Genomic DNA, 22,122 nt, shown 5'->3' on the forward strand with positions numbered 1-22,122 from the left:
CCCTTCGAGCCACGAAGCATGAAGGTCTATATAATCAAGACGGATTTCCTTTGTATAGAGCTTCGTGCTCAAGATCAATCATTTAGTATACTCTACTATTAGTTACGAATTGCATATCATTATTTGTCATTACTTAAGTCCCTGCTTGACGCCTAGTTATAAACCACCTCGAGAGCCTAGAGCACTTCCACGTGATCTAGACGGCAAACCTCGTAACACTTTGAGGTGTGGTGTGTTAATTGTGATGGGAGGAGGGGGGATGTAGTGTAGGTATAGATAGGTAGGTAGTAAGATTGTAGATTTAGTATATGGGATATTTAAAATGAGAGATGAGAGATGAGAGATAGAACCTCGAAAGTCAAAACTAAACTTGTAACTTGAGCCTTGGGCTGTTTGGATATCTGGAAAGGATTTGTATATATGTACTTTTTATATCAATACAGAGCTCTAGAGCTCTATTTCTATATCTATATCTATTCATACCGCTCACTCTCTAAGATCTATCCCTCCACAAATCCCACCTTTCCCATCCTCATCACCCTTCCCCCAAACACCCCTTTCAAACCGCAACTCAAACTCTCCCCCCCTCCCTCAACAACCAAAAACAAACCCCATTCCCCACCCACCAAAAAGCACTCCTAACAAAACTCCACTTCACCCTCTCAACCACCACATAACTAACCCAATACGCCAACCTAGCCGCAACATAACACCACCCTACACTAGCAACCGTATCCTCAGATACCCCCTTAAAACTAGCAAATAGAACCGCAGCAACAAAAATGGGAAAATTATCCATAGCATTTTGTTGTGCGGCGTCCCAGCGTAATAACATGTTGATGGTGGATTGGGAGAGATCTTTGGTGGGGAATTGGGTGAGATCTTGACGGGGAGATACGTTGGAGGTTTTGTGGAGGAAGCGTTTGGGGAGACGGGAGGATTGGAGGAGGTGGGAGAGGAGGAATTGGGTGGTTAGGAGGGTGGGGATTGGTGAGACCATTTTGGATTTTTGGTGGTCGTTAGAGGTTTGGGTTGTGTTGTGTTGTGTTGCTGGTAATGAACAGGTGGTGGTATATTGTTGTGTTAGATATGAGCTTCAATATCTATGCCACTGATTGTGGAAAAGTAATAAAAATTGCAAATGAAGATATAAAATTTTGAGCATAGATAGATAGACGTCTCGAACTAATCGAAAATTAGACTAAAGCTCGGGAAAGCAAGTACATACGTATGTACGCACATGCGAAGATTCCCCATATTTGCGCAGAACCACGCCCAAAGAGCAAGATCGACCAATCAATTCCCCGCTTTGCAGGAAAATACAGAGTATGTATTCAATTCCATGTACTCAGAGTACATACATACTCAAAAGGATTAATTTCGGTAACTCATCTAAAGTTAACCAACCTCCTTTCAATAATATCTTTCATGGACTCGCAAGAATCACTCGCAAGAATCACTCCCATTACCTAACCTTAACAATCCCCATCTCATTCATTTCATCAAATCCGGTAACCAAGACTCCAATAACCGAAATACTCCGTCCAAGTCATGCCAATAACAACAAGAAATGCCAAGATAACCACATCAATAGATTGACCATACATGCATGCATAGGTAGGTACGCCAAGTATGTAACAAAATTTCCCTCCAAAAAAAAAAAACAAAAAACAAAAATAAAACAAAACCATCCAGGGTCATTCCACATAAATATAAAGTTTAGACGCGGCACCTCGGCAATCGGAAGGAAAGGAAAGGAAGGGGAATTTAAACTTTTCCACCATCATAATAACCTTAACGTTACATTGACCCAAAAGGCTTGAAACATCTTTAATTTTTCCGTTAATATTTCCGTCCACTGCATGTACATCAAATTCTCAAATTCTCGTGATTTGACCTCTTTTTCGTAGTCTTTGTTGCATGTCGTTCTTTACGCCCAGCTTTTTAGTTGTATTTCGTATTTCTCTTTTGGCATTTTTGTTCCGTGTTGGTTATCTTTGTGATTTTTGGTTGTTTGATGGGTTTTATTTGCCAAGGGCTTGTTTGGTCTTGGCATTTGCTATCAATTGGTGATTTTTGTTAGGAAGGAAATGAATGAATGAGTGAATGAATGGTATGCTGGTTTTTATCGAATTTTGAGAATTCGATTCTTTGATAGATTGGATTTTTATTTGATAGGATAGGATAGTAAGCAGCGTAATAAACACAACTTTGTAGATAAATTCATTGGTACTATCTATCAACCTCAAATCCTCATAGAAATTCTAATCTTGGAGAAACTTCACTTCCTCAATGCCACACCGGGTACACCGTCACCTTAAAAAGCCAAGAAACTCGTCCAATTTGACATTTTCTATAACACCAAGACATCAAACAACAAACAACACACCGATCTCTCTGGGCAAAGGGATCAATCCAACACCAAAGTCCTTGGTACCCTAAATATAAGAAAAGCCAAGCAGTGGATCTGACGATCAAACTCGGAATAATCTACAGTACGAAGTACAGAGTACAACACCACACCAACACAAGATAACTTACCACGAATACACCGAAGTCTCTAGGCAAAAAGCAAAATATAGAAAAAAAATCAAAAGCAAAAGTCCTTTTTATAGAAACTAGTGCAGTAGATTCCCTGGGCAGCAAGAAAGATATGCAACAAACCCTAAGATCCTACAAAAACTCCTAGAAATTTAAAATAAATTACACCAGAGTTCCACAAAACTTTCTCTGGGCAGAAATACAGATGTGCAACAGAAAGCTCTTTGGTGCTCTTGGTATCACTTTAGATCTCTAGGCAAAGAAGAAGATGTGCAACAAAAGTCTTGAATTTTAGATTATTTTAAGTTATTTTAAGTTATTGCACTAGAATTCTACATGGGGGTTTCTGGGCAGGAATTTAGATACGCAACAAATGATCGTTTTTGTCTCTTGATTTGATATGGAGGGAGGACTTGGTTTCTGGGCAGAGAGTAAGATGTGCAACGAATGTCTTTGACGTAGAAACTAATGGGTCTATATTCCTAGGAATATAGATGTGCAACTTTATTCTCTGGAATACTCTTGGTATTCACCAATACCGCGTCAGATCTTGGTATCATGCTGGGTCTCTGGGCAAAAGGGAATAATCTGTGCTACGGAAGTCTTTGATGTAGAAACCAGTGCATCTAACTTTCTAGGCGGGAAAATAGATGTGCAACTTTATTCTTCTTGAGTCCTCTTGGTATTCACCAATACCACGTCGAATCTTGGTATTACTATCACATCGGGTCCCTGGGCAAAAAGGAACATGTGCTACAGAAAGTCTTGATATACCGCATACAGACAAACTAATGCATCTTGCTTTCTAGGCAAGAAACTCGATATGCAACAAAACTCCAGTAAATTCCTCTTTTGTAAGTCTTCCTCTTGGTATCCATTAATACCACATCAAATCTTGGTACTTACTACTCAAATACTACATCACTTACATCCACCTCTAGACAAAAAGGAATGAATACCTAGTATATAACTCACAAACTAACACAGTAAACTTTCTAGGCAAGAAACTCGATATGCAACAAAACTCTAGTAAACTCTTCTTTGGTATTCCTGGTATCCATTAATACCACGTCAGATCTTGGTATTATGTCCCGTAGGTTGCATTGATCTCGAATGGAGATATGGATGTGCAATAGAAAGTCTTGTATGTACGGAGTATATCAGACTAATGCACGCGATTTTCTAGGCAGGGAATTCGATGTGCAACAAATCGGTTTATTTGTAGACTTTTATACTAAAGTAATTTGATATTGTATTATTGGTTTCTGGGCGGAGATGAAGATGTGCAACAAATTCTGTTTATACACATACATAGATTATTTACTGTAAGGGTACCGGAATATCTTATCTTGGTGTTATATGTTGATGTTGATCTCTGGGCGGAGATAGATATGTGCAACAAATTCTGTTTGTACGCAGACTTGTTATACCGGAATATCTTACTTGGTACTGTACATTGGTCTCTAGGCAAGAATAAAGATACGCAACAAATTCCATTTATACATAGACTATTATACTGAAGTAGTTTGGTATCGCGTATTGATATCTGGGCAGAGATAATGATGTGCAACAAATTCTGTTTATGTAGAGAACGGATATCAAAACACCACCGGAATATCTTACTTGGTACTGCACATTGGTCTCTGGGCAGAAATAGAGATGTGCAACAAATTCCGTCGTATAAAGCTAATATCAAAACATCATACCGGAATATCTTAACACCACACAATCACCTCTCGGCAGAAACAAAGACATGCAACAAATTCCACTTCTATTTCTATACTCGTAAAAAACTAACATCAAAACACCACACCGGAATATCTTAACAGACTCTCGGCGGAAACAAAGACATGCAACAAATTCCATTTCTATTTCTATAAAAAACTGATATCAAAACACCACATCGGAATATCTCGGTATCTCGGTATCTTTTCTCACTATGATACTAAAACTGACTCTTACATTGATCATGATCTCTGGGCAGAAATAAAGATATGCAACAAATGAAAGATTCCTTCTATTTAGACTTTTAGAGGGGAGTACATTACTCGAGTGTTTTGGTATTGTGATACTACTTGGTACTTGGTGAGACATCGATCAACCTCTGGGCAGGAAAATCGATATGCAACAAACAAAAGCTCCCTTCTGTTTAGACTTTCAGAGGGGAGTACACTGGTATATCTTCGTATCTTCTATTAGGTAGGTAGGTAGTATTGTATCGTAACATCTCATTCGGAATAATATTATCTTTCTATATATATCTCCTGGGCAAGAAAATAGATATGCAACAAAAGTCTACACTACATCAAAGTAACCTTACCTTAGGTAACATCCTCACATTTTGCTAAGACATCAACCTCTGGACAAGAAAATCGATATGCAACAAAAGTCTACATCAGAGTAACCTTACCCTATCTTACCCTACCATCACATATACTAAGACACCAAGCAACCTCTAAACAAGAAACTCGATATACAACAAAAGTCCTGACTCCTAATGGTCCCGTTCTATTTAGACTTTCCCAGGGTATTAAGATACATCGGAGTAACCTTACCGTCTCTCGAGCTCCCTATCTTACCCTACCATCACATATACTAAGACACCGACCAACCTCTGGGCAAGAAAATCGATATGCAACAAACAAAATTCCCTTCCTTCTATTTAAACTTTTACAGAATATTACTTACATACACCCAAATAACCTAATCTAACCTTACCCTCCCCTCCCTACCCTACCCTACCCAACTATCACACCCCCCAAGACACCAACCAACCAACCTCTAAGCAAAAAAAACCCAACATACAACAAACAGAAGTCCCCTTCTATTTAAACCTTCATAAGGTATTATTTACATATACTCAAATACATTAGCATTATATCTTACTTGGTAAGACATCGATCAACCTCTGGCCGATGTCGATGTCGATGTCTGCGCTGGGTATATATATATATATATATGCAAGATATTTATAGAAACTAACTTATACCGGAGCGGAGTGAATATCGTATCTTGTATCTGCAGAGTGGTATTGGTATTGGTATATGTAGGTCTTACTCTGTCTGCATTGCGTATGATGCTGTGTATGATGCTTTGTTTTACTGGGCAAGTGGAGTAGGTGGATATAAGATTGTAAATCCAAATCAAATCCAAATCCAAATCCAAATTCAAATTTTTATTTTCATTTTCATTTTCATTTTTATTTCTACTTACCAACACACACATATATATATACATACCTAATACATATAAATATACAAAAATAAAGTCCTATAATACTTAAATTTTAGCTAACTAACTGGATAGGTAGTAATTATTTATCCTTTCCTCCATCTTCATTCACCCATCCATCCATCCATACTACCAAAGTATTCCTTAAAACCAATAAAAACCAACAAACCAACCCCAGGGTATCATTACAAAGAAAAGTACTGTATCGGGATGTTTGGTCCCTTAAAAAAAAAAGAGGAGAAAAAAGAAAAGAAAAACGCTATCATCCACACCTTTTATCGCTGCTCCTCCGATATCCTAGTTTCCACTTCTCTTCGCCCTTTTTCATATCCATATAATTACAAGTACAACTTCACATAACTCATTTCCTCCCTCCTCCCCCTCCCCCTCCAGACGCCCCCTCATCACAAACTCACACTTCATAATAATAATCCTCATCCAAACCATCTCTACTAGGTACCTTACCCGCTCCCGGCTGCGGTCCTCCATACCCATTAGCATCATCCAACCTAACATTCAACAAACGAATCTTCAATCCATATTCACTAACCAGTCCTACGAGTTTATTAGTTTCCGACGTGATGGGCGCTTGATTCAACAACATGAGTAATCCATCCAACCATTCAGATGCAAGACTATGTGTAGGAGGCATTAAAGTAAGGATAGCTTTCTCGGCTGGATCAGTACCATCTGGTTGTGGTTTATTTTCGCCGCCAACGTAACTATTAATTGTGATTTTGGTCGTGGTATTTGGTTTAGATGATGGATTGGTATCTTTGAGGGTTGATGAACTGGAGATACTCGAGCCATCATCATGAGAAGCGGAAACATTGGAAACCACTGAACTAATCGTGCTTAAATCGATTTTTTCAAGTAATTGATCGAGTGTCGGTTCTTTGCTCATCTGGTGATCGAAATCAAAATAGTGTAGAAAACGACGGTTATGCGAAAGTTTGACGAAGCGCCAACTTGTAGTTGGTATTCTTCTTCCTAAACTTTTTGTAGAGGTTGATCCTTCTTCGCTGACGATTTTTGGTTGGATTATTCTTGGAAACCATGCCCCTTGAAGTAAACATCGTATTCTCTGTTCCTTGACAAATAAAAGAGCTTCATGTTTGAGTTCATCTCTCACTTGGTGTAAATGTTGACCCCATTCATCTTCAAACGTCAATTCCAATAACTCCATCTGTAGATTTCGTAGTTTTGAATATTCGAATTCCGCTAATTCTTCCTCTACCTCTAGAACATCTTTTGTCCTCGAAGCTTGCCCAACCACTTGCTCAACCAATATTCGTACGAGTTCAGCAACTTTTATGAAATCATCTTGCTCGGCTCCTGTGGCTTTCCATAACCTAAAGAAAGCTTGCAAACTCGATGAGTGTAGTCTCGACCATTGCAGTAATAAAGGCCGGAATATCTTGTCATAATTCTTAACACCATCCAACACCAGATAAGTTTTTGCATCTTCCGCATCTGATTTGTCAACATCGAAATGATCATACAGAATAGATGTAACCATTAGACTAGCTCTTGCAATGGGGCACCTTTCGCGTAGAGGCTTGGAAGATTGCTCCAGTAGAAGCTTTTGAAACGCGTCTTCATTCTTCCTAACATAATCCGTCAAATCCATCATACCAAGAAATCCGGTTGATTCAAACTCCCAAGCGGGACTTTCGGTCTCGAAGCCTAATCTCCTCCATTTTTCAGGATTATGTTTCCGACTTCCTTTCTTTTCTCCATTTTCTGATACCTCTCCTTTTGCTACAGTTCCATTCGTACCATCTTTCTTCTCAGGAGCACTGGCCAGATGTATTCCCTTCAAAGCTCGTCGATGTTCTGGTCTTTCCAAATCCACCTTCACCTCCCTCCATTTTCCTAATAAAACCTTGGTTAAACTTTGAAATTCCAACAGCGCATGCGACAAGTCTTGCAATGCCGAGCTTTGCATCAAAGTATATGCAGATTTAATAACCCCTAAATCTTGTAATCGTTTGATGAATTTCGGCCACTCCTCCCCAGTCCCACTACTTTTGCTAACATTATCCTTTCCCTGTCCATTGTCATTTGTGATCGCATCCCGCATTAATGCATTCAAAAGCATCAGCGCATTCGCACATAGTAAATGATCCGCCGAATTGAGTTGTGAGACGACCATTTCGAAGAATTGAGGATAAACCGCAACGGCAGGTTTCAAGGCTCGAAATCCAAATGCGCCTGGTATTTTTATACGTCCTCCTGAAGATTGTGGATGGCTCACAATAGCGACCAATATCGACATAGCTCCTCGTAGAATATTGACCAGTGGATGTGTAACGATTAATTCGACCACGCGTTCGACCAATTCTCCTGCACCTTGTGACTCAAATATTTCCCAACCCATATCGACTTCCAGTAAACGACTTAGACTCTGTAAGGAGTATGCGAGGGTATTTGCATTGGTTGTCATGATCAATTGACGTAGGATACTGAGGCCTCCCGAGGAAATAAACACATCTGCGAATGAAGGATCATTAATAGACGATTGTAGCTTGAAGACAGCCATCTTGCGCGTAGCATCTTCATCACTGTTGAGCCTCGAGAGCAACGAGGGTATGTCTGCTTGATCCATTGTGTATAGTCGTGTGCTTGTACTTTTGAGGGATCAATGAAGCTGGGAAATCTGGGGAGTCTGGTCAGGGCGTACGGAGTAATAGGCTTTTGATAACCCCCGTTTTCTCAAATTCTCGATAATTAATTACATTTGTTTAAAATCTTTTTACCAAAAATTCACTTCAGACTCGAGGTTGATTCCAAAAATAGACTAGGATCTGGCTGGTTGTTTGTTGGTTGCAATACGGAGATATAAAAAGTTAAAGGAGAGTTTATTATTTATTATTTGTTTATTTATATTAATTAAATCATGGACCAGAATCCATAAAGTCGCCCTTGGTCTGTGCTTCAGTAGGTAATTTAAGGTAAGTCTTCCCTAGGCATTCAAATCAGTTGATATCGGCAGGTATCATCGGTACCGAAAGTACGGTGTCTTTACAAAGCCATAAAATGTCTTATTTTAACAATTGCCATGACACTTTTATATCACTAGAGAGAGGACTACTGAATTGTTTTGTTTGAAGCGATACTTGTATGATAGGTATGAACTATGACTAACCATGATGTTTGCAACTTACAATTTTTTGTCAATTTCGTAATTCATAGCTTTATAGATTTCCTCAGTGTGACCGACCAACCTTAACCTCACTGTTATGTTATCCCAAAGTTTCACGCTATGCGGCGAAAATACCAAAACTCCGTCCCATATGCCTACGATGATATGTCCATTGTCTTCACAGCTTAATGTGACTATTTTTCATTCATCGTCTTCATCCATCAAACTCAGACAATCCAACTCTGTCCGAATCAACCTATCAAATTCTGCCCTTTCGATCCCAGCTACTTTCGCCAGTCTGTACAAGCTCTTTACACTTGTTGAAATATGTTGTTTGATACCAACTTCATTTTGTTCTCGTGCCTCTGCCCTTTTCTCGAGTTTCGCAACAGTCTCACTTCCACTTGAGCTAGTTCTACTTCCTGGTCTTGGTTGCACGACTTCAACGTATTCACCACCATTCATTATTGCGCTGCTAGACTCTGAATCCCATGGCTTTACCTCATGAGATGGCATGTGGTTTTGTAGATTTTGTTTCAAGGTAGAAGTGATTTGATCATCTTGACCGAGCGACGTTTCGACGGTTCCATTCTGTGCTGCCTCATCTGGATCATGGCTATCCATGGCAGGTTGTACATCGGCATATTGCGCATAATATGAGTCTTCGTCATCAGCACTCTTCGAACCGCTTTGCATTGATTGAGGCGCCGGAGAGTGTTTCGGTGCGGGCGTACGAGAGGGCGTATTGTCATACTGAGCCCAGTAATCATCATCATCATCGTCATCCTCTACTTCGAGATATTTGGAACCATTTGAGACATTGGAAAGAGTGCCACCTGCCCGTGTAGATACTTGCGGAGTTCCAGATAGAAAAGCGGTTTCTGCGGAAGCAATGCTTTTCTTTCCCCATCCTTCTTGATTTTCCCCGATCATATGCTCCCACTTCTCCGATCCTCCAACCATCACCACCACCAAGCTCATCACCGACGCACCATACAAGCCGCACACTCAAAGAAAGATCTCTAAGTATAACGAGTGCTTGCAAAGTCTCTTCATCAATTCGCTTATATTGGATTTCTACCTCACTCTCCCAATCAATCTCCACCTCTCCAGAAACAGGATGTGCTTCTAATCGATCATTTCTTATAGCTTGTTCTAACTTCGAGATATTGGAAGCATCGTAGCAGAGCAGTGGGAGCCACGGTTCATCTGAAGTTGAAGATAAAATTTGGACTCTCTGACGTAAAATTGGCGATAGTAAAGGAAGTAGTGCCGTGGGAGGTTGGGGAGATACAGAAGCTGCAGGTAAAGATGCCAGGAGTGGAGCTAGTAATTGTTCTACTTTCGAAGTTGTTACACTTGTCGACATGCTGAGAAGATTGTGTAGTTGAAGTCCGCTATCACATGCAAATGAATTCAGTTGAAGGGGTTATTGAGACCAGGAGGGAGCTTTGACCAGCGAAGGGTACAATAGTGAAGAATGCTGGTACTTAAAACTTTTGATGATAAGAAAAAACGAAATCAAATCATTGATGAACTGAATAAAGCCAGGAACTGCGATTTACTTAAGATATACCTCTAGAAGTCCTGTGGAGATCTCCTGCAGTATTGGTATTAGCAGTCATATTGAATTGTGATGCGACGAGGTTAAACAGAGAATCGATCTCCTTCCGCCCGAGAGATATCAATCTGGCACGTGCATTGTGGTTCAACATCCATTGCATTGGTATTGTTTCATCTATTTTCTGCATTCCTGCATTCCTACCTGCATATCTTATCCCTCTAACCATTTTAGGAATTTCAATGAAGATTCATTTTAGACATTAATATGTGAGTTGGCATCATTGGTATTTTTTGATGCTTCTTATTTTACATCTATCTTTATTATCTTATATGTCTATTAATCTATGTTGAATGAAGACGCGCAAAATCACCGCAATAGTATACAGTGTTGGATTCAACTCTATAAATTTTACTAACCTCATGTAACATCTTACCTTGGAGGATTCTTCCATCATGTTGGGCTCTCCTGGGCTTTCTCCCATTTCAGTAAAAGTCGGAGAACTCGTTCATATGTCCACATAGTAACGGCACTAGCTGGGGCCGCTTTGAAGAGACTATTGCTGTTAGCACCAGAAAATCCCAAGCTGATCTTCTGCATACCTGACTGTCAATCCTCGATAAAGCCCTCGGTAACCTTCGTTTTGTATTATGTGTCGCATGGTCCGAAAAACACCATTGTAAACTGGAATGTTCTTATGAACGTATCTTTCTCTTGTTGGCCCTTGTACTTGCAACCTCTTCCTGATCAAATCAAATGGAAATATGCCTGTTTTTGCAATAACCGAAGCAAGAACTCCAGCAGTTGCATCTCCAGATCCAAAAGGCATGTGTAGAGTACCTAACGGGACACGTAAAGTCTCGTAAGTGGCAAAGAAAATCCCCATGTATGGTATAATTTGTCCAACTCCAGCCCCAAGTCCTTGGAAAAACCCCCTCGGTCCTTCATTAACGGCAATGTCACGGATAGAGGCTCGGAGAGAAGTATATATCCTCTCTACTCCTTGCGCGGCGAATCGTGTCCGAAGTAAATCAAGAGGATAAGTGGCGGTCGTAGCGACAGCTCCTGCGGATGCTCCGGCAATGAAACTTTCAGCAGCAGCTGGCATTCTATGTTCCCCGACAGTATCTTGCAGGGCCAGCGTAACAGATCTATACGTCGTGAATTGAATCGCACTGTATGAAACATACATCAACTCCGCTGGAACATTTCCCTTCCATAATGCCGACAGTCCCTCCTCTCGGAAAATACGTTTGATGGTAGGAAGTGTGCCTTTGTATATTAGTGATCCTCGCAGATCCCGATGAGACAGAGGGTCTGATGCGGAATGTGATTGCAATTGCAGGCGAATCTTAACAACGTCCAAGGGAGCGATTACGAATCTGCGTGAAAAGTATGAGTATAACGAGATTTAAAGTTGACCAATTATGTATTTACCTGGCAATCAATCCAGCTGTTGCACCAGCTATCATTGATTGGGTTTTGGAGCCCTAGATATGCATCAGTTTCTCGATTTTGTGGGACAGTGGTACGTTTATAAAACCTTTAGCCTTACCTCATCCTTCAGATGCTCAGCGCTTCCAGACATACATCTGACGTTCAGAATGGTATTGAAGCTTGAGATTGGATATTGATATCAATCCCGTATGCTCTAAATTTTTAAGGAGGTATGTATGATAGAAAAGCAATGAGAAGAGTACGCTATGTCTAAAGAAGGATAGTTTCCAGCATAAAAATGTTACGTAATTCAGCCCCTCAAAGCTTCTGGTTGGAAAATATAGTCACGTGATATCAATGACACTCTCATCTCGGCTCGTGGGAAAATGTAAGGTGGCTCTATCTTGACAGTCTTAGTACTGTTTGGCAGGGAGTAGGCCCATATACTAACATTCAATCCTTCTCCATTTCAAGTCAATATATCTTCAAGTCTCGCTTTCATAGACAAGAATCAAGAATTAGAAAGATGAGTGCCTTGCGTCTTGGCCTGAAATGTGGTCGTCGAGCTGTGACATCACGCCCTCTTTTGGCAGCCCTGCGAGTCTCTCATATCCATCGAAGATTGTTTGCAACTGAGAGTAGCGACACAAATCAACCAAGTCTTCATGACACACCTCCCTCATCCAAGCAGACATCCGGCTCACAGGTATTATAAGGGTTTTTTTTATGTAAGACTTCCGTTAACCTGAAATCAGAACGCAAAACCCCCTCTCGACTTTGAGATCAATGATAGTTCTCAGGTCATAAAAGTCAACGGCGTAGCTTATCCCCCTTTATTCCTCCGCGATGCTTGTGGCTGCCATAGATGCGTTGATCCTTCCACAAAACAGAAGAACTTTCAAACTTCCGACATTCCTTCTGGGATCAGGGCCACTTCTATTCTAACTGATGGAAATGGAAATTTAATAATTTCATGGAACAACGATATTCCCGGCTACGGATCAGACCATGTTTCGTCGTTTTCCGAAAAGTTCTTCGAAACGAATTTTTCACCCAAAGCCTATCACAACGACCGTCGTAACACAATCAGACCTATCAGGTGGAATGCAGAAAGGATTGCTAAGAATCTGCAATATGTAACCTTTGATGATTACATAAACACCGAAGAAGGTTTGTTTAGAGCTTTGATCATGCTTCGGGATTATGGGCTGCTCATTCTTAGAGACGTGCCAGAGTCAGAAACATCAGTTGTTGATATCGCGAAACGTGTTGGTAATCTTAGGGACACGCTATATGGAGTTACCTGGGATGTTAAGTCTGTTTCTGAGGCTAAGAATGTAGCCTATACATCTCAATATCTGGGGTTACACATGGATTTGCTGTATATGACTAACCCTCCCGGGTTTCAGTTCCTTCATTGTTTACGAAACACCTGTTCGGGTGGTTCGTCTATATTTTCCGATGCTTTTCACGCTGCTGCGCAGCTTGATGAGCATAATTTCGACGAGTTGTGCAGACAAAAGGTCCCCTACCATTACCGCAACGCTGGCGAACATTATTTTTACAAACATCGAGTGATATCATCCAAACCACCAAAGCCAAAAGCTACAAAATTCAGTAAAGTCGCTGCTATTAGGCATATTAATTATTCGCCCCCATTTCAAGCCACATTTGATGTCCCAGAGAATTCGGTACCGGTGGCTGAAGCTTTAAGGCAATTTGCATCTCGAGTAGAGGCACCTGAAAACATGTATGAATACAGGTTACAAGAGGGGGAATGCGTCATTTTTAATAACAGAAGAGTACTTCATGGCAGGAAAGAATTTGATACATCAGCTGGGGAGAGATGGCTTAAGGGAGCTTATATTGATACTGATGTTTTCGTGAGTAGGTACCGGGTCTTGGCCGAAAAATATCAAAATCAAAACCAGGATTTCCTTCGTACTCATGCTAGACTTATCTGTTGGGATATTGAGAACCCGGAGACTGGTAGGATGGAAAGTGATCCTCTTAAAGTTTGGGAGACAAGTAGAGACCTTCCCCAGACTGAGGGATATGCAAATATTATCTGAGGATGTTTTCGAGCAGTTTAGCAATTCAAAGCCCTTCAAGAGGCATACAGAGTTTAGGATTTTCAAGAGTCCGGAGTGTAGTTCATCATTGAGGGCTGCTCGTTACTCGAGGTATCGGCCAATATCGAACATCCAATTCACTTAAAGTATTAGGTACATTTGGGATATCAAGCTATACCCAAAAACTCGGCCTTTTAAAAATTTTAAAACGTTTCGGGTCCATTCCGGACAATTGGAAATCCTGACCTGGTTATTAGGCCCATTCATGTCCAAAGTTGTGTATGATAGTGTGTGCATCCAACTGTAAATCTAGTTCTCTATACTTCGAAGAAATGAAAAAGGCCGCCTCGTAAGCATATGTCTTTCGCGCCTAAGCAATGTTGAACATGTACCGGATCATTCTACTCCTACTCTCATCTTTTTTCAGACATTAACATGCCTGCAATAGGTTTTTACCAACCAGCTCGCATTGGAGTGACGCGTTATATTTGTTGCTCTTCTGGGCCACTCATCTGTCATTTAGTAAATCAGAATGAAACTCCGTTCATATTCCGGTTTTAGATTTCGGGCCTCATAAGCTTCACTGTATATTTCGTGTTGGTTTCAAGGAGATCGCTTACACAGAGATACACGCGTAGCAATCTCGTCGATTGTCTTTTCTGCTCATTCGTGCAATGGCGTTCTGGAAACCTTCATGTGCTCAAGCTCATGCGCTTCAATAGAATACATGGAATGGATGATTTTATACCATTTTAGAGTTGGGCGGTAAGCTCCTAAGGTTCAAGCCTTATGAAAATATGCTTATTCAGTGGTAGTATAAAGGCATACATGATTGACATCAATATCGGAGGCTTGAATACGCGTTCAAGTACTGCAAATGATTTGGATCTTGACTCTTAGAGTGAAGAATATTCGCCCCTCGGTAAATTACCTAGGTCTTGGCATTCAGGAGGCTGAGAATAGTTATTACACATTTCATCCGGTCTTCCCACTGCTTTGAAGGCCTATATGGTAAATAATAAATAACCTGAGATTTACTATCCAAAATCCTCCGTTGTAATTTTACGTCCGTTTTCACAAAGTTTTGCTGCATACACGATCTCTCATCTAGAAACTGAGTGTCATCCCGACGTGCTTGACTTCAAAGGTACTAATGACGTACTCACCAACACTCCATCTTTATCCCGCAGCCAGTATCACGAAGCGAAAAGAATACAGGGATGGATTATCTTCAAGAGCTGGCGGTCCTGATGCTGATTCTTCCATATTTATTCGAAAGGGGCTGTAATTTTTACCACTTATAGCGGCATCTTGTCACTCTGACAGTAGGCAAGTATTGGTTATCATCGATTTTACACATTTTACTAGACCAGTATCTTCTGGCTTCAATAACATAAATCGTTTCTGGCGGCAAATGTGTTTAGATATTATATCCATTTTATGATATTAGCGGACATTGGTCCAAATAATTTTCGAATATTGTGACAGGATATACCGGAAAACTCTAATATCTACTATCTGCACTCATTACAGCTCGCTACCCATCCCCTGAAAAGTCAAGAAAAGTTCCTGCAACGTCCGACAAAATCAATTCCTCTAAACGTATCTAGCAGTTGATACCAGCGCCATCGAAACAACACTGAGGATCACTACTAGCGCACTCACCCGGAGGACTACAATTGCACATTGCTCAAAGAGGTGAATATTATTCATTAACACAACAGTCCGGATTAAACTTACCCCGCCTTGCTCCAAATAATCGTCCCCAGCACAGAGTTCGCAGTCTCTAGTTGTTCCAAATTCTCTCATTTCCAAACCCGTGGGTGGTGGGATAGGAGGAATGATAAGCACGATGAAACATCCAATGGCCCATTAGTTGTGCTCACTCACCATCGCGCTCCAGTACTGCGATCTCAAGCCAAAAATTCTGTGTACTCCGAAGCACTATTTCCAACCCAGAAATGTGAAATAGTATGAACTGACCATAATTAACCTCTGTGCTTGAAAAAATAAAACGGGATATTCAACAAAGTTGAGGTCAAAGCTTGTCATTCCGACACCGATTCCTAGACTCTGGAGTTGTTGTTGAGTAGCTGCGGATCGAGCAAACAGAAACAGGAAACCGTAAAGATTGATTTATTAGCACTGCTTTGAAAAGGAGAGAAAGTACTATTCTAGATCATCCAATGGCAGGAGATTCGGAGGCCCTTGTGGATTGAAGGAAATTTTGAATTGAATGCAAGGTGAGATGTTTTCTCAAGAGCCTAGGAATGCATTTAAAGCTAAACATTGACACTTGATAAACTACGATGTAAACCTAGTTTAAAACTAAGAATACGAGATTCTCACAAGAACGCTCATCACAATTCAGATTTGATGTCAAGAGCCAGTCTACGCCATTAGCATACTAGCATCTTATTAAATTAAATCGGTAGCCATGTTGAAATAACTAGCAAGAAGATAATGCTGCGTCCATGGTCCAAAAGAATTTAGAAATAAAGCTCTTTTCCAGTCATAAACACATGAATTTCCCCAAAACTTCCTAGTTAAAGCCCATATTTAGCAATGCTCAAGACAGCGCGAACCAAAAGCCCAATATTAGAATCTAGACTGCCCGTGAAAGAAGCAAACACGAGGAGACCATTAGCAATCCCATCTCGAGACCTACTTCAAAGTCCCCTACACTTTATAAGGTACTGATAAGCGATCAACTTCCCCAACACAAACTATCATATCATTCAGTAGGCAAAAATGTTAGATGGAAGCACGTATGCCACATATCGCGGTACAGAATTTCGCAGCAACTAAACCGGTAAATTTTTGCACCGGCAGTCATATGTGTACGTATTTGCTAAAATATGTCAACGAGGAAAAGTACACCTGGCCTAACCGTAACTCCTCCTCCTCTTCCTTTCCGCTCGATCAACAACACGGAAACCCGGTCGTGCGAGTAGGTCAGGCTCTTATACGGCGCAACTAACGTTTTTAGTATAGAGAAATAGACCAAAAATATTCCGCCTAAATAAAACATTCGAAACAATGTAAGATCTTATATCTTCACAGAAAAGAAACACAAAACCACTGATGCAGAAGACATCGAAATCTCCAAGGCCCAATTGAAAATAAGAAGAATCATTACCAAAACTATCACTTGGAAAAGAAGAAAGGGTGCATACATAGGCAATCCCCCCTTCACCTTACCGATCCATGTAAATGCAATTTCCGCAGCACAACAACCAACCAACAACTAACTGATAAACCAACCAACCAACCAACTCAACCAATATAACCCAATACCCCTATTCCCAATTAACAACGCCCTATCCACTTGTTCAATCTTCACTGTCCACCGTCCAAACCACTAATTATCTAATCAAAAATACCAACAACATCATATCCAACTCATATCTAGTCCAACTCATACCTACTATCTACCTATCTACATACACACCATCACTCCCAGTCTATTTCAGACCACAATTTCCACACCCAAGACGCTGTGCTACATGTCACATGTCATATACGAGATGCAGTAAATAACACACCATACCACAACACAACATAACAGTCGTTTCCAGCGGATTGTCACTCATTATCTACCTAGAGTAACCTATTAAAAACTATCTTTGTGTAATTAAAAACAAAATAAGAATAGTAGTATAACCACACACACACATCTACCTAGTATTTTTGTATGATATAATGACAAAAAGAAAGATTTACCTAGGTACTTAGGTATCTAGGTATTGTATCTTAAGTCTTAATCAATCAATTTGCTGCTTTGGATTTCGTTGTAATTAACTGTATCTTGTACTTGCGGCCATGTCATTGAGCATACGTAGCAGAAGAGAGAGGATTGAGGAATTGGAACTGGAATTGAAGGGATTTCTCAAGCGGGATACTTAGGAGAAATAGCGACGGGGTGATGAAAGAAAAAATAATCGGTATACTCTACCTTCTCGGAATTAAAACATCGATAGTGGATTTAATAATCGATATTCATTCCGATGTTACCTTCCTTTCTCTCAAATTCTGTAAATTTAATTGAAAACAGACATTAAATTCCCAGGTTGCTAATGATAGTGGTATCAACATCAAAATTAAATATCGCATCATAAATAAACATCAACCATCTCACCAATTAATAAGTAAGTACCTAGCAATCAATACCTAGGGACCACACAAAGTTTTTCCCTCCTCCGTATCCCCAATCCTATGAAGTGAATCAAAAAATATTCATTCATTTCCTACCCAATAAACTCCATTCCGATATATTATATCCATCGAATCCAATCATCGTGTTATCTCCACATTGCTTCTCATCATTCCCGCATATCCACTCTCGCTATCTGTATATGAAAAGGGTCTTTCTCTCTCGGGAGAAGGTGCGCCCGCGATCATACTCGGGCTTCTGCTTGGGACGGGTAGCTCTATCGGGCCTTTTCCTTGATTTTGCATTTCTTTTCCTTGCATTCTGTGGTTTACTGATTAGCCGCGAGTTTTTTCATATCTTATGACAAAGTTCAAAAAAGCTAAAAGAAATGGTCAAAACATACCTCAAAGCATCTTGCGCACTGCGATCATCCATCTCGCTCAATGTAGACCCACCATATTGTTGAGCGGACGAATGTGACTCGTGGTTATACGCGGGATTAGGGAAGCCCGGGCTCCCGAGTGGACTTCCGACCGACACACTCTGATATTGACCATTTCTAACCGTCTGCATACCCACTTCATCCATCGGTGGACTTCGACTTCTAAAACTATTTGCATCGGGATCCATATAAGCGCCGTAGTGAGGCGAGAAGCGTCCGGACGCAGTGTCCAAACCCGAGAGACCAGATGAGAATTTCGACATGCTGCGATAATTGACTTCGGAAACTGACTTGCCACCTTGTGACATGTAAGAATTATGGTTATTGTCAAAAGCATCGTTTGTTTGAGGCCCGGTCGAGCCATTGTGGAGAACTTTCTTCATGGTTCTGTGACGGCCGCACATGTAAAATAAGGCTCCAGCTAAAGCTATTACTGCGACTGCGCCAATAACGATACCGGCGATTGCGCCAGGTGGGAATGGTTTTTGAGAGTCAGTTCCGGCAATTGGCTTTGAGGTCTCTAAAGGGAAATATTCATTAGGAGAGAACTCCATGGTTGAGTTCTCGGCGTACGCGAATTGAACATCGAATGTTTGCGTAGCATTTGGATTAATGACTCCGATCATGCCATTCTGACAAGCCCCCGGAGCTGAGCAGTAGAAAAATATGGGCTCTGTATCATTAATGAGTAAATTATATATCGGTGGCTAGATAAAATCAGTCAGCATCAGTGATTAATTCGTAAGGCAATAGATGTTGGGCTAACATTGTTCGAGACAATAGAAATAGGTTCGAAACCACTCCAAAATCCGACCTTCCCTGCGCCGGTATCTTCGTAAGGTATGCATGCCTCTACGAAGTTGGAGAATCAGCAATTGCCTACGAAAGGATGGTTTCGGGAGAAAATACGTTTGTACTCTGCTCTTGCCACTGAATGGTTAAGAGGATAGAAGCGAAATTCTGTAACAATCAGTTAGTTATTCATCGAGTCGATATTTTAGATTGATTCCCCACCAATGATATCCCCAACATTCGCGGTCAATGATCTGGGAGTGTAATTGAGGCCATCCTAATAACTATAAGCATTTAAATTGTGGAGCAATTGCGATCGAGGCATCGACTCACTGCGCCGACCGATACGACATGCGTCGCAGCAGCAGAGCTCGATGAGCTTGTGGATGAACTTGTGGCCGAACCAGAATCGGATGCTGATGATGCGGAGCTTGATTTTGACGCCGAAGCAGTAGTAGTTTCCGTGGTAGAACTTTCCGCCCGGACCGAAGCAAGGATTGAGAGCCCTAATAGACCGAACCGTCTCAACAGCATCGTATTGACCGTTGAGTCGTCAATGAAATCAATTAATGTGACATGTAAAGAACGAATGTTGTCATGATATTGGGAAACAAAACAAATAAGAACAATGTAAGAAACGTGTGCTAGGGCAGAAATCAGGCGGAAATATTACTCCCATGCGGGGGTGGTTGTCCATATCAAGAAGACCTAATCAGCAAAGCCAGCCCCCATAAAAAGATACTTGGTACTGAATGTACAGGCAATAACAACATGTGCGGCTGAGTAAGAAAACAATGTGGTAATTCTTGCAATTCTTCATGTAGTATCTAATGAGTAGGCTTGGCATAAAGTACGGCAGTGTATCAGCTGATGCCTCTGGGAGAGGTAGGAAAAATTCACGCTCATGTTGAAGCCATCGCTTTGTACCAAGCATTTCCTTCTACCAGTGTGTACACAGCAAAGCCGTTCGTGTCGGTTGGAAGCAGCCGTGTCGGAAGTATTGCCATGGGAAGACAATGAGCGGATCTGCCTTGGTAGCAATATAGCATGGATGCAATTTATCCACATGCAAGTAAGTTCATATCTTCAGAAGAGCCATGCCTATATGGGAAGGATTGAGTGATTCAATATCGGATGCAGCCTCCACCTCCGTAGGATTCTGCATGGAAGATGGGGGCCACGGACGTTGATTGAACAGAATTCAGGCATATAACCGATCCTTGTCACATAACCGAACCAATAAAAGGTACAAGATTTGACGAACATCTAAAGCCTTACGCTTTGACTGGACAGATCCCTGCCGGTAACCCTTACCTGCTTACATTTCGTATTGCCTGATTTGAAAACCCGCGTGGAAACTCATGTGGAAATCTCTTTGAAGGTGACAAGACTCCGAATTTTGACCAACAGATGTATATAACATATTTATACAATTGACAAGAGTATGTTCTTGTATGAAGGTATATGGCAAACTTTTAAATCGATCATTGAACCTTTTTCGTCTTCGCCTTCTTTTCTGAACCTGGTGACTCCAGAAGACCACTTTCGACCGCCAAAGACCATAGACACCATAGATAACAAATACCAAATCCAGCGACACCAACTCCAACATTTAAGATTACCCAAAGATCTGGATACATTGGAGGTGGCGTGTAGAACACTTCGCCCAAGTGCCAACCGAGCATTGCCTCATAGAAGACCGTGTGGATTAGCGTTGTTCCGAATCCTATCCAATTGCCATCGTTATATTGTGCATATACCTCAAAAGCGAAGGGTGGAAGTCCAAGGAGGTATAGCCACAAAAGAACAAGCACAAAGTAAGGAACTCGCAACTCTTCTCTTTGCAACAATGGAAACATTGTAAAGGCACCAAGCACGTTCGCAAATGCTATCCATGATCGAGTTCCTTTGCTAAGCCCACCTCGACCAGCAAGTATCACAGTCATCGGCATTAGGGGTAGCAAAACGCTTTTCTCATGAACCTGAAAACTGAAGAGAAAGAATCCCCAAGCTGATGTCGCTAAGGCTAAAGGCAACAGGTCTCTCCGTGGCTTGAAGAATATAATAAGGCATGGAGGGGTAATGGATGCCAAAGTGAAAAGTAGCGAAGCTTTCTGAAGAAGATCTTTATCAAAGTTTCGAAGCTTGATAACGACGTTCAATGCACACCAGAAATTGGCTACCTTATCTTCAAAAAGACCTCGTGCAAAAGGGAAGACTCGGTATATGACCTGTGCACCTTGTTGTAGGATAGGGAAGTACCATGCGCGATAATCCAGCTTATATGAGAGATGGCTAAGAACCGGTAATGGCGCAGCATAACCATCGAGCTCTGGCCGAGCACTGATACCGCGATTTTTATCGTAAAGAGCACCCAAGAACAGAGGCAGAAATAGGATCGCAAACGATGCCAACGTTACAATCGCGATGCCTAGAAATCTAGGGATATTAATAGCAGGAAAAATGCAGGCACCTAGCAGATATGCGAACATTGCAGGCGCATAGTATAAAGCCATCTGTTTGAATCCCAATGCCATGACAAAAAATACACAACTCCACATGTATCTACCAGCAAGGACACTAGACATGCTAGCCAAAACCAATCCGAGCATTACTGTATTGTATTGAAAGTGTGCGTGGTCGATAAGGATTGATCCTGGCTGCATGAGTATCGCTGTCAATGCAATTGATGCCGTCCATATATTGACAGTTTGCAGCTTGCTTAATGCGTCGAACAAAGATGACCGC

The 22,122-nt window shown here is 41.1% G+C and overlaps 9 protein-coding genes across 9 annotated transcripts; 2 read left to right on the forward strand and 7 right to left on the reverse strand.

Moving 5' to 3' along the window:
- Nucleotides 1-571: 571 nt before the first annotated feature.
- On the reverse strand, nt 572-1,000 carry SS1G_07752 (predicted protein; the record flags this gene model as incomplete). Its single annotated transcript, XM_001591077.1, has 1 exon — nt 572-1,000. One exon carries the CDS (start codon nt 998-1,000, stop codon nt 572-574), a length of 429 nt encoding a protein of 142 aa, XP_001591127.1.
- A 5,184-nt stretch (nt 1,001-6,184) lies between these two features.
- SS1G_07753 (hypothetical protein) lies at nt 6,185-8,380 on the reverse strand (the record flags this gene model as incomplete). Its single annotated transcript, XM_001591078.1, has 1 exon — nt 6,185-8,380. The coding sequence occupies one exon, from the start codon at nt 8,378-8,380 to the stop codon at nt 6,185-6,187; it is 2,196 nt and encodes a 731-aa protein (XP_001591128.1).
- Nucleotides 8,381-9,118: 738 nt separating this feature from the next.
- On the reverse strand, nt 9,119-10,286 carry SS1G_07754 (hypothetical protein; the record flags this gene model as incomplete). The annotated part of the gene is made up of 2 exons (XM_001591079.1): nt 9,119-9,924; nt 10,004-10,286. 2 exons carry the CDS (start codon nt 10,284-10,286, stop codon nt 9,119-9,121), a joined length of 1,089 nt encoding a protein of 362 aa, XP_001591129.1.
- Nucleotides 10,287-10,931: 645 nt separating this feature from the next.
- On the reverse strand, nt 10,932-12,066 carry SS1G_07755 (hypothetical protein; the record flags this gene model as incomplete). Its single annotated transcript, XM_001591080.1, has 4 exons — nt 10,932-11,034; nt 11,081-11,860; nt 11,916-11,968; nt 12,034-12,066. 4 exons carry the CDS (start codon nt 12,064-12,066, stop codon nt 10,932-10,934), a joined length of 969 nt encoding a protein of 322 aa, XP_001591130.1.
- A 1,039-nt stretch (nt 12,067-13,105) lies between these two features.
- SS1G_07756 (hypothetical protein) lies at nt 13,106-13,987 on the forward strand (the record flags this gene model as incomplete). Its single annotated transcript, XM_001591081.1, has 2 exons — nt 13,106-13,665; nt 13,807-13,987. The coding sequence occupies 2 exons, from the start codon at nt 13,106-13,108 to the stop codon at nt 13,985-13,987; spliced, it is 741 nt and encodes a 246-aa protein (XP_001591131.1).
- A 1,596-nt stretch (nt 13,988-15,583) lies between these two features.
- SS1G_07757 (predicted protein) lies at nt 15,584-15,796 on the reverse strand (the record flags this gene model as incomplete). The annotated part of the gene is made up of 2 exons (XM_001591082.1): nt 15,584-15,676; nt 15,728-15,796. 2 exons carry the CDS (start codon nt 15,794-15,796, stop codon nt 15,584-15,586), a joined length of 162 nt encoding a protein of 53 aa, XP_001591132.1.
- A 2,484-nt stretch (nt 15,797-18,280) lies between these two features.
- On the reverse strand, nt 18,281-19,908 carry SS1G_07758 (hypothetical protein; the record flags this gene model as incomplete). The annotated part of the gene is made up of 6 exons (XM_001591083.1): nt 18,281-18,461; nt 18,544-19,289; nt 19,349-19,434; nt 19,492-19,542; nt 19,597-19,651; nt 19,708-19,908. The coding sequence occupies 6 exons, from the start codon at nt 19,906-19,908 to the stop codon at nt 18,281-18,283; spliced, it is 1,320 nt and encodes a 439-aa protein (XP_001591133.1).
- Nucleotides 19,909-20,858: 950 nt separating this feature from the next.
- Nucleotides 20,859-21,326, reverse strand: SS1G_07759 (hypothetical protein; the record flags this gene model as incomplete). The annotated part of the gene is made up of 1 exon (XM_001591084.1): nt 20,859-21,326. One exon carries the CDS (start codon nt 21,324-21,326, stop codon nt 20,859-20,861), a length of 468 nt encoding a protein of 155 aa, XP_001591134.1.
- A 339-nt stretch (nt 21,327-21,665) lies between these two features.
- On the forward strand, nt 21,666-21,879 carry SS1G_07760 (hypothetical protein; the record flags this gene model as incomplete). Its single annotated transcript, XM_001591085.1, has 2 exons — nt 21,666-21,679; nt 21,744-21,879. The coding sequence occupies 2 exons, from the start codon at nt 21,666-21,668 to the stop codon at nt 21,877-21,879; spliced, it is 150 nt and encodes a 49-aa protein (XP_001591135.1).
- Between the last annotated feature and the right edge of the window lie 243 nt (nt 21,880-22,122).

The sequence above is a fragment of the Sclerotinia sclerotiorum genome, genomic scaffold, assembly GCF_000146945.2.
Source record: "Sclerotinia sclerotiorum 1980 UF-70 scaffold_10 genomic scaffold, whole genome shotgun sequence".
In the NCBI taxonomy this organism is placed as follows: domain Eukaryota; kingdom Fungi; phylum Ascomycota; class Leotiomycetes; order Helotiales; family Sclerotiniaceae; genus Sclerotinia; species Sclerotinia sclerotiorum.